The 16,178-nt window shown below is 46.1% G+C and overlaps 1 protein-coding gene across 1 annotated transcript in view; it reads left to right on the top strand.

The window, feature by feature from the left end:
* The window catches only part of LOC105461978, an 89,295-nt gene extending 73,669 nt beyond the window's left edge, over positions 1-15,626 (top strand). Inside the window, exon 5 of the mRNA XM_011708501.1 lies at positions 15,353-15,626. Coding sequence (XP_011706803.1) covers positions 15,353-15,532 — 180 coding nt within the window. The 3' untranslated portion in view covers positions 15,533-15,626. The remainder of the gene's footprint in view (positions 1-15,352) is intronic.
* The last annotated feature ends 552 nt before the right edge of the window (positions 15,627-16,178 follow it).

Genomic DNA, 16,178 nt, shown 5'->3' on the forward strand with positions numbered 1-16,178 from the left:
GGGGGAGGGGGGGAGGGTGAGTCGCCGAATATTTTTACGAGTAAACGGAAGTCGAGCAACGCCAATAAGAGGGAGGGTGATATTGACGCACCCGGTGCCTTCCGTTCTCGTCACCCCGCGGTCTCGCGGGCCGTAAACCGGCCAGAACGAACTTAAGGCAGTAAAAGACAGGTCGTAATACACGCGGGACAACGTAACGAGTCGCGCGACTACATAACAAAGTATTATAAAAGCATTTTATTGTTCCCGAGAAAGCGCCGAGGCATCGCGCTCGGGCCTCGCGCCAAGCGTGCCCGGCATCGCGCGTTTATGCGTGGCTTTCCCAACGTGAACAGCCGTGCCGTTCTCGACGCGAAAGTGCCCTGAACCTCTATTGTTGTTACATCTGATCCAATCGCACTTACAAGTTTCAACCACTTCCAACGCAACGTACTTCCGCGATACATATACGTATATTCGCGAGATGCAGAAACATTTTTGACGATTATTTATTTCAGTTTGATAACGCGACATCTTCCATGCATGTATAAAATGCTTCGTGTTATGTAAAAATACGCAACTTATCGCGATATATTAGATTATTAATTAAACATCGATTAACGGATGAACGTCTCTGGGTAACATTCCTCGAATTTTTGCTACGTCGATTTTAATGAATATCTCCTCCTCCTCCATCTCTTTCTCTCTAGAAAAACAAATAAATGTCAGTCTAGAAAAAGTTGAAAGTATTATTAATTTATAAAAAAAAAAAACAGTTGTGTTTATATAAGGGCATACATAACGTGTAGTTTGGTTATGCCGAAGACTCCGGTACTTGGCGCAGTTCTCCATCTGTATATATACACAGATACTTCTTAAAGGGTAAAAGGAGTCGTATCCGCCACGGAAACGCACAATGGGTCCACACGCACACGTTTACGCGTCGCTGTACCCGCAATTACGTCCCGTACGCGAGGCTGCATCGCACACGCGCGTATATGCGTCGACGACCGCGGCTTGTGCGTGTGTACGCGCGTTCCACACGCGTCTCTCTCTCTCTCTCTCTCTCGTTGCAAATTCACAAGTTTGTGATAACGGCGCGTGCACGAGCAAAAAACAATTATTTCTACAACGACGTTGATAATTGAAACCGTTTATCATAAATAATCCTCGACTCGAGAGCGCGGAATCAAATAAATTTTGGCCAAAGCAAAATAATAATAAAAACAGATTATTGATACTGTTAACGAAATGATAAATATGCCCAAGATTTTTACGATTTTAATTCGTAGATTTAATTAATTGGGAAGCATACGTTATTCTTCTCTTTCTTGGAATTTATGTGAATTAAATAATTTCACGTAAATAAAATATAGAGATGAAATGATCTTCATCATTTAACAGCATTTGCGATTTATTAATACGATTTGTAAATCTTATCGCGATAACACATAAATTATGTTTAACTTTGTAATGTAATTTATTATTGAAACATATCGATCCACACACACACACACACACAAATAATTACTATGCAGAAATTAATCTTAACAATATATAATATCTAATCTTTCAAGAAACTCGATTGTCAGAAAGAAATTTTAAGCTAACCGCAGAAAAAAATCGTTTACTCATAAGATCGACCTGTAAACAAGACTGCTGCTCCCCGGAAAGGCAAGTGTACTCGGCGAGAAAGGGAAGAAAGGCCGAAGGAGAAAAGAATCCGACAAGTAGTCTTCCCCCTTCGAGAGCGAAAGAGAGGGAGAGAGAAAAGCGATAGGGATGGCAGAGGGATTCGCGCGCTCCAGAACGAGAGAGCGAATCGGGGAGACGAAAAGGGAAGGAGGGATTATGGTCGTGAGTTTGTCGAGGAACGATGGCCAGGGACGAAGAGGGGTAACTCAAGACGGGTCTAAGTGAGTCTTCCGGCCGGCAGGCAATGATAGCCCTGAGAACTGACCCGACCCCCGGATATGTGTTGCGCATATATGTGGGGACACAGACACGAGCGAGTGCCCGATGTGTCATAACATCACGCGTCTCCGTTCGGCCGGCCGGGATCTATGATGACGGCTTATTTCATAAATCGGAGATCCGCGCGACGAGCTGAACGAGACGAGGGTAACCCGTTGGCGGAGAGCGATTGTTCGCTCGCTCGCTCGTTCGATCAATTGCAATCTGCGCGATCAGCTGCGCGATATCGAGGCGAGCCTAGTTTTTGCGATTATATAATCCCCGTTCTCGTAACTTTTCTAGCGGAATAAAATAAAGGGATACACCTTATCGCGCGTATACGGGGGGGGGGGCGGATTGTCATTTGTTCGATTATTACGCGATCGTGTGGCCGCGTCTTATCCCCCGGAACAAACGGAGTTCGTCAGCGCAAATTACCCGTTATTAGCAGATTAGCTCGGGAGTTTGCTGGAAGATTCGGGGAAACCCCCCCCCCCCCCCTCCTCCCGCCTCGTCGAATGTGCGCGATGCACGATCCAACTGCGCAAGATCTGCGAAACGACAAAAGGATGACATAATGCCAGTTACGCCTACTCCTGACCTTGCCGCTGTTAGATAATTGCCTTAGCATGCGAGCTGTCCGCGTAAGGGGAACACACGCAAATCGCGCATCACAATAGATATTATACAATTCCATGACATTTGTCGTAACGATATACACAATCGATTTACGTCTCGAATTGTTAAATATCATATTATCAAAAATAGAATATGTACGTATATAATAATTGGCTGTCCGTTCAGAGGACAGTTGCATATATAGGTAGCGAAGCGATAATTCAAGAAATAGTAATTCCGATAAATAAATTAAACATACATCGTTATGTATAAAACTGACATTTGCTGTATAAGTAAAACAATATAAATATGGCTTTCAAAGTAATGGAATTACTTTCAAAGAAATTTCCCGATGATAACTTAGAATAAAATGAAATGTCACTTATTTCCGTATTTCAGGATCATTTAAATTTTAACAATTTAATTTTAAGTCAAAATCGGACATTAACTAAATGAAATTGACATTGCTGTAAATTATTTTAAGTCATTTTACAGATAAAGTAATGTAAAGATTAAATTTCTTTTTATTCGCATGGCACATTATTATCACGATAATTAATTCATTATATCTTACGTGCGATTTAAATCTTAATGAGTGTCATACGGGAAGTTTTACCCACAATCAGAGAGAGGGAGAGAGAGAGAGAGAGGAAGGGGGGGGGAGGGGGAGAAAATCTGGTTGGGCTCGTAGAACGATCGATGGTTTCGAACGCGCGACTAAAGCACTCATTTGTCTTCGTAACCACTTCGCTTGTCAAATCAGCCGCCCTATTATCGCGCGGGTGTCATTAGACTCCTGAGATTTAAACGACCGTTTTGAGCCAATATCCTGACGACAAAGATAACTTTCGAAAGATGGTTAAGTGGCTCGCAGATAATACCGGCCCAACAACGTCGCTTCTTGAAAGGACGACGGCGAGAGGATGAAACTTACATGGCGCTGTTAATAACAAGGCACCCGCGTCCGTCGCAATTACGCTAAACTGTTGTGTAGCGGCCTCCGTGCTTCTATAGACTTACAAAATGTAAAGTTGAGCGTGTAGTAACGTATACCTATTACTCCGGTCGTAGTTACTTCCGTTGCAGATGAAACAAATCTAAAATCGATTATGTGTCTCTCCGCGCCAATTGCTCGAAATAATAAAAAGAGAGAACGTTAAAAGATACGCATACATCTTATTTTACTCGGAGGGCATTAAACGCGAGATAATTACCCAATCACGCATCGCCAGTTAATCCAATAATCCTGCCGCTTTCCGTATTAGCGGCGAATCGTCGTGTCCCTCCGTATACGGAACTCCGGGAAGAGGATTTTTACGACGCGGACGGCGCGGTCGCGGCGGAGGGGAGCGCCTCTGCGGAAAGAGGCGGTTGCGACACGCTTCCGCGTCCGACATCGCGTCTCTTATTTACCAATTCGGAAGTAATGTAAATAATCGCGCCATCACGAACGCAATCGCGGCACGAAATGTTCCGGGGGGCCGGTCTATCTTTATCTCTTTCCCTCTCTCTCTTTCAGGAGACGAGGTCCACTGATCACGTGAGACGCGCGAGAAAGTTTAGTCGCAGTCGCGCGCCGTGCGACCGTAGCGCGCGACGGGTCAATACTTGCACGCTCCTCGCGACCGTCCAGGTGTATCGCCTTCCGCACCATTGTCAACAAGTTCCGGATCTGAGACACCCACCCATCTATATATCGCACACAACATTTTTATTCGGTCTCCGCCGCGCTGGTCGCGATCAAGCCTTCCTTTCCCTTTTTTTTTATTCACCGTCCGAGTACGGCCGTGCCGAGTGACTCATTCTGTCTCTTAATAAGATCTATTGCCTCTCCTCCTGCTACCCCCCCCTCTCGTCTCTCGCTCCCTTAAGCTTTTCCCGCTTTATTCGTCGCAACCGGCTTCTATTTCCCCCGCGTTTCTTCCTCAACACTTTTGGAACGCGGTAAACGTGGGAAACGGTGCATGTATAATACTACGCACATTACATGTATTATCCGCGCCTAGCGCAACATCGTCGTCATGATCTGCGTGTGAAAGTTAATCGAGTACAATCGTACATTAAAACTTTTGCTTTATATATTAATAAGTTCATCTGTATTTTAACGCAAATTAAATTGAGAGAAGGCCAATACGGTCTGCACAGCAGGATCTTGATGCTTCTAATATTTCTGTGTGATTTTACATATACATATTCCAGTTTCGCATGTGTGTAAAATCACACATATTAGAAATATTAGAAATATCAGAAATATTAGAAGCACCAAGATCTTGTTATGACCTTCTTTGGCCTTCTCTCAATTTAATTTGTGATGAATACTTAGACGGTCGTAATAAATTCACTATTTTAACTTTAACATCGTTAACTCTGTTTCATTATATAAGTAATGACAATGTGTAACATTTCTTAAGGTTGCGCATAGTAATATAAATTCTATGCGACGCGCATCTGCTTCTCCAATACGTCTCCTTTCATGCCCCCGTTACGTAGGACCCGACACAACCGCGTAAATCCTGTTTAATTAACGTGTGTTAGACTGAAAGAGGAGGATGTATCCGACGCGCGCGTTGCCGCCTGGTGCACGGGGCATCCTCACGACGGTGATTATGCGCCCGTGATAGAGGCGGTCGAGACGATGACGTACGCGGAGGTCGATTTGTAGGGGCTGCAGCAGGCAGAGGCGAAACGTTGATAGCGATCGTAGCCGGCGATAGTGTTGGTGGGGTACTTGAGGGAGCTCGCCGTTTCCCTTATTCCTTCAATCAACGTCAGCTGGGGCGGCGAGTCTAGTATGTGCCCTGGGCAAATACTCGCATACCCCGCACTAGAGCAGCATAGAGCTCAACGACTACATCATCGTCGAGACGGTGGTTAAGCTAGACGCGTCTTCGCCCTCTCTCTCTCTCTCTCTCTCTCTCTCTCTCTCGACAATCATCGACATCGATCCTTTTTCGATGACGTAAGCGACCGCCCGCTAAACAGCCATCGCTAGAAAATCGCAAACGGCACATTCCGCATCTCTCTCGATTACATTTAATAATTTAATTTCAACTCGAGCAACAACCACGCAGTTTAAATCTCCATAAATTACACTGAATTCTTTAATAATTGAAAATATATTTGTGGGAGAAATACGCGAGAGCATTGTGATCTCGCGAGCGCGAGAGGCATGTGAGGATAAAAACATTTCCAAATAAATACGGAACATATCTACTCCGGTCGATAACGCCAATGATATCGCTAGCAGAAATAACGCTAAATCGGGAGGAAACTTGGTTAAGGAAAATCTAAAATGAATCTAATTCACTCGCGATCCTTCGTTATTTGCAAAACTCAATCGAGTGATACCGCAGAGATGTACATTTTTATAAGGAATTGGCGTTATTTTTACAATGACAACCAATTTTTTGTAATTGGCAAAAATTTTATATGTGAAGTATACAGTTTCTGGTAGGTTTTTTTTTAAATCAAAGTAAGCATTATCAACGAAGAGTGTGATATGAGAATTGGAGTGATGAAAAATCAATATTTTGACCGATCAATGAGAACTGGAATAATACCCGCGAATTAGTTCGACCGACCAATGATCGCTAATCAATCTACTTATCTCTCAATTTACTGCAGGAGACGAGCATAGATCTTATTGCATAGGAAGGAAGAGAGCCGGATACGTGCTTACGAAATGCGTTACGGGACAAACTAAACAAGCTGTTTAGACGACTTTAAGTTAACCCGAATTGACTCAATTGGATTAAACCGAGCCACAGCTCGACACACGTACATGTACTTTGCGCGTATAACTCTATTCGACTGCATACTTGGGAACCGGCCCGCTACCGGCGCGGCGGCGCGTCATCGTGTATTATATCCGCGAGCGAGCCAGTCTTTCGCTTCTCATGCAAATAACGCGTCGCGTTATTTCCAGCACTTTAGACCCATCGTCTCGTCCCGCTTACTCCGGCGCGATCCCTTTTTCTCACACGCCTCGGGGGTCCTCCCTCTCCTTCGCCTCGCGCTCGCGAATTTAGCTGGTTAGCTGAATTGACGGCGTTTGGGAAAATTGGCTCGTATCCTCATCGGCTGCGCGCAGCGTCACCCGATGAGGCTCCGCTCCGCAGGAGGCCCCCTCCCCCGATCGCTCGCTCTTACGCGCGCATAATGTGCGCGTACACGACGAGACCGAGACACGCGCACGGCCAATCGTGCCGAGTGTCTTTCGAGCGGTGCACGAGACGAGAGCGCGCGGTTAACATCCCTCCGGCCCCTATACCCCGCGCCGTCGTGGATCCACGAGGAGCCTTCCGCTCCTCGAGCCGAGGTTCGTACGTATACGCGTGACCCGCTGACGCACGTCGTCGTCCCCCCACCCCCTCCCCCTTCCTCCCTCGTGTCCTGTCTCTCATGTCAATTTACACCGAGGGCCGCGGAAGGAAGAGACGAGAGAGAGAGATATATATATATAGGAACAAGCGGGTAAGAGCACGGAGGAGAGCGACCCCGAGTGTGTTATACGGGGCTCGCGCGTATATGAATGTAGAATCGGAAGGGATGTTGCGTTGGATTGGAGTGTCCGCTTCTTGGCTCCGACCCTCGACCCTCGCTCGCGGCTCTCGGTGCGGAGTTTCCTCTCCTCCATCAGCGTCGATGTACCTCCTTCGCCCCCCTCGTTCCCCCCTGCGTCGTCCACTCGTCCTCTCCTCGACTCTCGGACGACCTCTCCATCTTCGTCATCGGTGCATTCCGGCGCTTTTGCGCTCTGTCTTTCTCCCTTGGCCGCTCTCGCCGCGGATCCACCATCGGTATCGTCGGAAGTCACCTTCCTCATTATCATACCAACAGGCCGCTCGGCTCACTCGGGCACAGCCTTCATCCTGTGCCCTAGTCACTTACGGCGCGCTGGTGGCCAACCCAAGAGCGGACTCTGGCCCGCCGATCGGGCCGTACGAAAGGGCCGGCCGCAGATCGTACGGGTCATAGCTCGAGAGCCACTGGCCACTGGGGGACAAGACGCAAGTCCATTACACTCAATCACGGCGTGATTGGCTCAAACGATCAGACCACCGCTCGCCGCACTCGCTTCACTCCGCGGAGATTCGCGCGGACGTGCCATGCCAACGTCGCATCTGTCTACGTCAAGGAGGGAAGATTTCGCCTTCCCGTTCGACGCGCGTTTTCCCCACTGTCGAGGATTAATTTCGTGGACAAATTATCGATTTAAGCAAGTGTTTGCAAATTTATTTTGCGAACGAGTTGTTTCAAAAAATGAAAAAAAAAATCGAGACTCGATATTATTGAATTGGAAAACTTTGCATTTTAAATATTAAAGTGTTTGAGGAGGGAAATTCTCGTACGACTCTCAACGTCTCATGCGTTGACCTTGTGTTCTGTTGATTATACCAATAAACGTCTCGGATCTGTCACTCGCTATAGGGGAATATTCGATCGATAGCTGGCAGCGACCAGATGTTTCCATGCCTTAAGGGCGATCAAAGGTGCGTCGATTCTGTTTGCGGGACCCTGAATGTAGATCAAGGTCCAGCTGCACCAGAATTCACGGCGCCTCGTATACGACGCGGTGCCCACATTCGTGTATCTGTATGTATCATCGTATATCTATTCTCTTAGATCTCGGAAACGAAGATGACTCTCGATCTCCCGCTGCGTTATTTCGGACGCGCTCGTTTTATCCTTATCCCTTCAAAGTCCCGTCGTGCGCGCACGTCGTTAACAAGACACACGAGTTAAATTTTTATGGACTGCCCGCGTAACGTTCGCATAAATTGCAACTGTACTTTTACGTCGAACACGTAAAAACACGCTCGTCGACAATACGCGATTTACTAGTTTCTCTAGAAAACGACGTCGTGCGGTGTCCACCGTTCGTTTCGGGGACTACTTTCAAAAATGGCAGCTTCCAGACGCTCCCGTGGAGACACCGAGCCGTTATACGCCGCGCAAACACGCGAAACTTTGGCAATTGAATATAATTAGGTAATCCTCCGTACCCGATAATGCCTGCGGCACGATTGCCGTCGTCGCAAAAACTGGAAAAACATGTTGGCCGACTGCCATAAGAAGACCGCGCCTCGAAATGGCGACGACAATAATGCCGGTAATCCTGGATGTTCTTGGTTGCCAATATGCCGCGAACGCGTATCTCCATAATTGCCTCGAAGAGTAGCCCGTGGCCAATGAAAGGCGAAGAAGAAAAATCTACGGCTAAGTCCGCTTCTTCTCTCCGGCGCTTTTCGTCCATTCGCTTGTGCCTTTTGTCATATTGCATCTCGCTAAAAAGAAAAAAAATTTGAAGGCAGATATTAGAAGAATATTGAATTATATTGAGAGATATTAGAAATATATTTGAATTATATTGAAAGAGAAAAATAAAAAGGCACGATGTTAGAAAAAAGAATTAATATAAAAAACATAAATTAATATAATATCCTTCCTACTGCGTGTAAAATGTCAAATTTTCACATTTTTATTTTTTTATTTTTTTATTTTTTTACGTGATAGACAAAATTAAAGCAGAATTAAGAAATTACTGAGGCACAACGTTGGAGCGAGCGAAAAACCGTTACTCCTCCCCGGGGCACGAGCCAGCCTGTTCACGTGTTTCTTAAGACGTTATAGAAAGGCAAAGTCCGTTCAGCCCCAAGACGTTAGGGAGGGGGGGGGGGCTTCAGTGGGGCATAACAATGACAACAAGAAGCCGAAACGTCGGTTACGCCTCGAATCGGCAGCTGGCACGCGCTCCTTCCGTGATCGTAAGGAAGCATTCTTACCGTCTTCGCCCTTCTCCTTCGCCTTTCCACCTCGATGGGGCGAACACCCGATTGGGGGAACCGAGTCTCGAGAAGTTACCTCGATCGGGTATACAATCAGAGGGATACCTGGACATTTAAATCGGGGACGCCACCGTGCGAGCCACCTGAATTCTTATACCGAGGGGGCCTCCTTGATCTTGCAGTGTCGCCGGCAACGGGGGAGTTTCTTGGCTCTTTTCGAACGTTTCAAGGTTACGTACACTTTTCGTTATTTTTCCTGGTAAAATTATCATTTATTCTTCGTTTAATTCACTTCAGCTACGCGCGACCGTATAATTGTTTTCTTTATATATATATATATATATATATATATATATACTCTCCGGAAAATTTGATTTATAATGCAGTTTAAAACGAGATAATTTGCTTATTTGTAAAACTCTATTAGACAATCGTTTTATTGTTTTTCGAGCTTGTTAAATCAGATACGGTATCATTGTAAACGATACATTTTTAACGATGTCTGTATTAATGAAATACAACTGATAAGCTTTAACAAGCTTCATTGATTTTACTTTTATACGATACTCGTAGATAAATATAAATACAGAGATCAAATTGACCAGCGTAATTAATTCTATAAACCGTTAATTTAATATAATAATAAATTATTAAACAAAAGTGCGACTGTTCTCACTGCATAAATTTCTCTCGGTTTACGATTTTGACGCCGCGACTTCGCGTCCACGCCATTGAGGGCAAAGACCGTTGTTCCTATTTCCTTCCCTGAGGGAGGATCGAAGGGCGCCGCCGGGAGTTTTTGTAGCCTTTAATATCAGACGTTAGCGTTTCCCACCGCGAGAGAAGTCATGGGAACATATTGGAGGAAAGGTGACGTGCATGAGACGACGTCTCGTGAAAAGTCTCGGAGATTTGCGATCGCACCTTGGGGAAACTTCCCTGAAACGATCGTCGATCTCGTATGAGAGGAAACGCCATTCAATTGTTCACATTTCGTTGGAATATAAATCTGCACATCTACACAGCTACCGATGTGTGTTTGTGTGTGTGTGTCTGCAGAACTTGGCTGTATGTGTACAAAACACATACAATACAAATGACTATTACTTTCCTACCGTTAGGAAAATGGTGTATAGTAAACTTAACTTTCATCTTAAGCTACATCCGCGTAGAATCCCCGCGTCCCCTCGTCTCGCCGCGAATGCGATACAAAGCGCGACACCGGAATGCGGCAAACGTCAAACTTTCGAAAAACACCGGCGCTCATTATCGCGTGCTATCTGCAATACGGCATGAATGGGGAAACCGAAATCGAAATGAAAACGGCGAGAAGGTCATGCTCACGTGTCAGGAATAACACAAGCGTGGCGTTGACCCACATTGTTTTTGAAACGCGATTAAACTCATTGAAAACGACCGAAGGTAGATTAATGGCGTCGGGGCGCGTAACCGCGAAAAGCGGGGCAAAAAGCGAAACAAATTTAACGAGCTGTGAATTATGAAAATCGGTGACAGGCCGCCGCTTTTAAATGCTCTCTCGCGCTCTCTCCGGCTCGCGCCCTGCCGCGGAGTTCGGCTCTCACTCGTCCTCTCTCTCTCTTTCTCTCACCAGTTTGGTTTGGGCGCGTGCCAGTGTGTGTTGAATCGAAACGATTCGAATGCAAAATAATAATAAAACAGTGGGGCTCGTTGAAGGCGGGTGCGGCGGCGGTGGGCGTCGGGGGTGGGAGAGCGGGGGGAGGGGGGTGGGTAGACGACAGAGAGGCGGGGTCGGCAGCGCATTAACGCAATTAACCTCCAATTAATAACACATCAATTGACACCCGGTCAACTTGTTGCATCAGAGCAGGCCGATAATATGCTGAACGCGTGTGAACCGTGGTGTGTACATACACACGACGGCCCGCCGGCCGCGCCCGTGTGCGCGCCGCCGACGCGTATGCGAGCGTATATCGTATCCCGGCGCGTGTGTATACACGTTTCGCTTGCGCGTGTGTGTGCACGCGCGCGCGCGCGCGTGTCTACACGTTTGCGCTTAGGCAAGACCACGGACGTGGCCGCGTGTTTGTGCGGTTGCGGATGCGTGTTACGCGGCTACGCGAGAAGTATGCCTATTCTCCCTCCCCCTCCTCTTCCCCCCCTCCCCCCCGCCCCCGATATACGTCGGCATATCGTCGTAGGCGTAATGACGAAACGAATGTTACAATAATTTTATATATACCGGGAGGGTGAAAGCCGGGGAGGGTTACGTGCCTAAGCGTCGTGCGTGCATATACACATACGCGATGGACATGGACTGATGACCACAGTCGAGTTCCCATGCAACCCCCTGCGAGCACTCTCTCACCACATGACACCTACAGGGGGTGGAATTCCGATGCACATGCCACTGCTGTGCTACCCCGACAACGCCATGTGGGGTACGTTACACCATGTGATGCTCACGATAGGAACTATCCTTCCTCCGTTTCTTCGCCCGTATCGCTAGGGGAAGGGAGGGGGGGGAGGGGGAAGCTAAAAATTGCGGCACACGGCACACGAGAATACCTACGGCGGAACGCGGGTTCAGGCGTTCGTAAAAATTTGCCCGCGTGGAAGTCGCGTCGTTCTCGAATCGTTGCCTGACTTGCGATTTTTAGTCGTACGTCGTATATATGAGATCTATCTACTTAAAAAAAAAAAAAACCCCGATCACTTGTTGTAATATCACCTTGAAGTTCCATCGAGGGCTCCCCATGCGTTAACTATCCTACGTATTACTTGCGGACCCTATCACTATGCACTATAATCACGCTTTGAAATCTACCCACCTGCTTAAATGGTAAATATCGTATGACGTACAGGAAATGGTCATTGGTGACTTGCCGATGTATGTTTTTGTTGTACTTCAATAGTCGTTGATTCTATGACATATTGAACTTACAGATGACTTTCATACGCGCGATTAACTGCCGCATATTACTTCCGTAATTTTATCTATCGATTCCCTCGCGGTGAAAAAAAATTTTTTTTTCGTATACCGTCTTTCACCGTAAGGAAAAAATTCGTCTCTTAGAAAGAGAGAAAAAAGAAGGTACACATTTATTTGAATTTGAAGACGATTGTATATACTTAACACATTTACTTAAATTTGAAGATAACTTTATGTTTAACACATTTATTTAAATTTAAAGTTGATTTTATACTCAATACATGCAATGAATTTTTGCATATTACTTCCATAGTTTATCTATCGATTTTCTCTGATAAATTTTTTTTATATACTATTTTTCATTGTAAGATAAAAATTCTGTCATGTTGTAAGAAAAAAAAAGAAAAAGTACGCATTTACTTAAATTTGAAGATGACTTTATGCTTAACACATTTATTTGAGTTTAAAGATGATTATATGTTTAATACATGCAATTAACTTCCGTATATTACTTCGTAGATTATCTTCGCGGTGAGATTTTTTGTCATGTACTATTTCTGTCTGCAGTAAGACAAAAATTTTGTAAGAAAAAAATTCGTCTTTTAAAAAGGAAAAAAGGGAAGGTACACATTTATTTGAATTTTACCTGAGAGTACCTGTGTCAAAAATCGGTCGTCGGACACTAGCAGCGGTAAGACCCCGTGCACTTCCCCTGCGCTCGCCTTGGTGAACGCACTCCTCGCGTCGTGTAATTAGCTCGTCGCGTCTACTTCCGAATCGACGCAACAGTGGGAGAGTTCCTGAAGCCATTTCCGGCAGGGCACCGGCACCTTTTTGTTTTCCCCTTCGTCGTCCCACGCATGACGGCACACGGGGAAGTACCGATCAAAAACGGGAAAGACAGAAGTTCGTCCGACCCCCCTCGAAGCGTCCCTTCCTATCCAGGTACAATCGTCGTCGTCCCGTAGACCTTATCGAGGTCGACACCATATGTCACTTCTGGAGTAACGAGGGCCGCAGCAAGCCACGCTGCGCCCCTCTAAAGTAATTGCCAACGGAACTGCCTAGTAATTTCTCGGAACGAAATCGCTCCTCTTCGAGGAAGCGCCCGAGAACGCGCTAACTTGTCGTAATTGAACGTTTTACGTAATAGTGATTCAAGTGCGCAATGAGGACGTCGATGATACTTCAAGTACGCGCGCGTATTTGCTCGTATTTCAACAATCTGTCTTCCTGTTACGCAATCTGCAATTTTCGGCCTTCAAGAAGAAAAAATGCGGTATATCTTTACGCGATGGTTACCGCAACTCGCAATACGCTTTACTTCTTAAAAACACACACATTATATATTTTTACAATAACTTCTTGTCATAAAAATTTCGATAATAGCGAAATAAAAAAAAGTAAATTTTATTTTTTTATTCGTAGAATACAATCTTCATTAAACTTTCTACTATTTTGTGACACCTCTCGCATTGTTCTCTGCAGGAAACTCTTTCGACTTCTTGATATGTATTGGAACGAATATCGGGGCGTCCTCGTATACGCAGGGGGTTTATGCGTAGGCGAACTATGGAATATTGTCGGCTTATTGAGCGCAGGTGCTTTAAACTGCTCAGCTGTTGCTTCGAATCTCGCGTACGTGTGCACAAACGCGTGTGCCCGTGCGCTAGCTGTATTAGTACGTATTCAGGCCTCTATGCCGTAGCGCATACGTGCGACTACACAAACGTCTCACTTACGCACTTATATACGCAGCGTCAATTGAACTGCATGACGATCGAAGCTTCTAACAGGCCGTACCATTGACGAATGAAGAGCGATTATTTGCGCGCGTGGAGACCGCGACAAAAAAAAAAGGGGAATTCCATTAAAATATTTCGTGCCGAGTAAATAATTGTAAACGTACAACAATAACGAAATTGTTGTCGCGCCTCATTACAGCCTCGTACAATAAAATCGGTATTAGCGAGCGGCAAATTTATGAGCGCGCAAAATGAGGACGTATATATATATATATATATATATATACGAGAGAAGGATCGGCGCGTATAAAAGAGCGCAGAAGAGGCTCGATTCTATTTTCCTCAGATCCGAGCGAGCCAGATGGGCCCGGTCTATGATCGAGCGAGCAATGAGTGGACTATCAATTACTTTTTGTGCCCCCCTTTCTTTCGCCGGGTATATCGACCGACGACGGTATGCATCCCACGGCGAGGAGACCACTCTAGGCGGAACTGCTTATGTATCGAATAAGATATTCAACGCAAGTAATTTTCTTATGGCCGCTTCTCAGGCGAGCCCACCCCCTTCTTCGCTAACCCCCTCGTATAACTCACTATACTTTCGAGTTTTTGCTTCCATCGGCCGCAGGGTGTTCGGACGCGAGGGTGAAACATATTGCTTGCAACTGTCACCCGCGGTCTGCTCTTCTTCTTCGCCGCCGCCGTCGTCGCCCTCGCGCCGTGGTCGATCACTGTATTTTTAACCCGATAACACTTTCGCACTCCTTTCTCATGTTCTATCGTATCGTGACGTCATCTTGCACGGAATTAAGTGTATTTTTCTCAATCGACTATCCGTATCTTAGAAAATAAGAAATACAATTTTCTACAAATTCTGCAATTCTTAAAGATCGAAACATATGTATGCGTTCGAGTGTGTAAGATGATACGATAGAATATTGAAATAGAATATTTATAACAAAAAAAGGGAATAAAATAAAAATGCACATATACATGTGTCTATCTTTCTAAAAAAAAATACTTGCAAGAAACACATTATACTGTATAATTACGAAGATTAATGATGCATCTATAAGAAGCCACTTTCAACATTCTTGCCGTACATTCGATTTGCAGTTAAAATAAGATAAGCTAATAATAAGAGGAAATGACATGTGTACACACCGTCGAGTACTTCCTATCTACGGAAACGACGTTTCTTTCAATGCAACAGTCTATATACAGGGCTTAAAATACTCCGCTGTGTGCTATTATCGTTCCTTTGAATCGATTCTCTTAATAGTATATATAGACGAGAGCGATATTCGTTTAGCCGGCACAGATCGCTAAGATGAACCGTCGTCTTTTTTTCATTACAGACGTATCGGAGAATTGCGGCCACGAAAATCGAGACGAGGGAGAGAGGGGCACTTAGCCCTTTGGCGAGCTCGAAGGATGCAGCTCCCAGGCGGGAGCACGAGAATTCCGCCCGCGAGTATACCGGCTTCCCTTCTGGTTATCATCAACGGGAACAACATCGCAACAATCACCGGGAGTAAACGCATCGTTAGCAACAGCGGCGGTCCCGGTTGCAACAATTACCGTAGCAGAAGTAGTAAGAAGCACGATAGCAGCGGATACAGACCCGATAACGAATCGAACCTTCCGAAGAAGACCCGCCATCCCGAGACGAGGGCGGACGGCCGACATCAAGTCACCAAGCAGCAGCCTCAGCCGTTGGCAGCGTCAGCTCTACGGCGGAAGGTGCGGGGCGAGGAATAGTGAAAAAAAAGCACAGAAAAAGCGAGGAACGACGGAAGAAGAAGAAGAGGAAGCGCGAGAGAAGGAGAAGAAGGAGAAGAGGAGGAAGCAGGAGTTCGCCGGGAAAGAGAACGGTGCCGGCGTCGTCGTTGTTGGCGGCGGCGGCGGCGGAGAAAGCAGAGGAGGCGGCGGAAGAGGAGGAGGAGGAGGCGGTGGCGGCGAAGAAGACGGAAAAGGAAGAGGAGAAGAAGACCGAGAAGGAGACGGCAAAAGCAAAGGAAGTGGCGAGGCGGTGGTGGTCGGTGGCGGGCAAGGTGGGGAGTATTAGCTAGAAGGAACGCGGAGAAAAGGCAGCTGTAGTAGGGGTACCAGAGAGACTACACGGTGCAGAAACCGAGGCAGCGCGCTGAGCCACAAGGGGCTATTCGAGCGCGAAGGGGAGGG

The sequence above is a fragment of the Wasmannia auropunctata genome, unplaced genomic scaffold, assembly GCF_000956235.1.
Source record: "Wasmannia auropunctata unplaced genomic scaffold, wasmannia.A_1.0 LD273700.1, whole genome shotgun sequence".
Classification (NCBI taxonomy): Eukaryota; Metazoa; Arthropoda; class Insecta; order Hymenoptera; family Formicidae; genus Wasmannia; species Wasmannia auropunctata.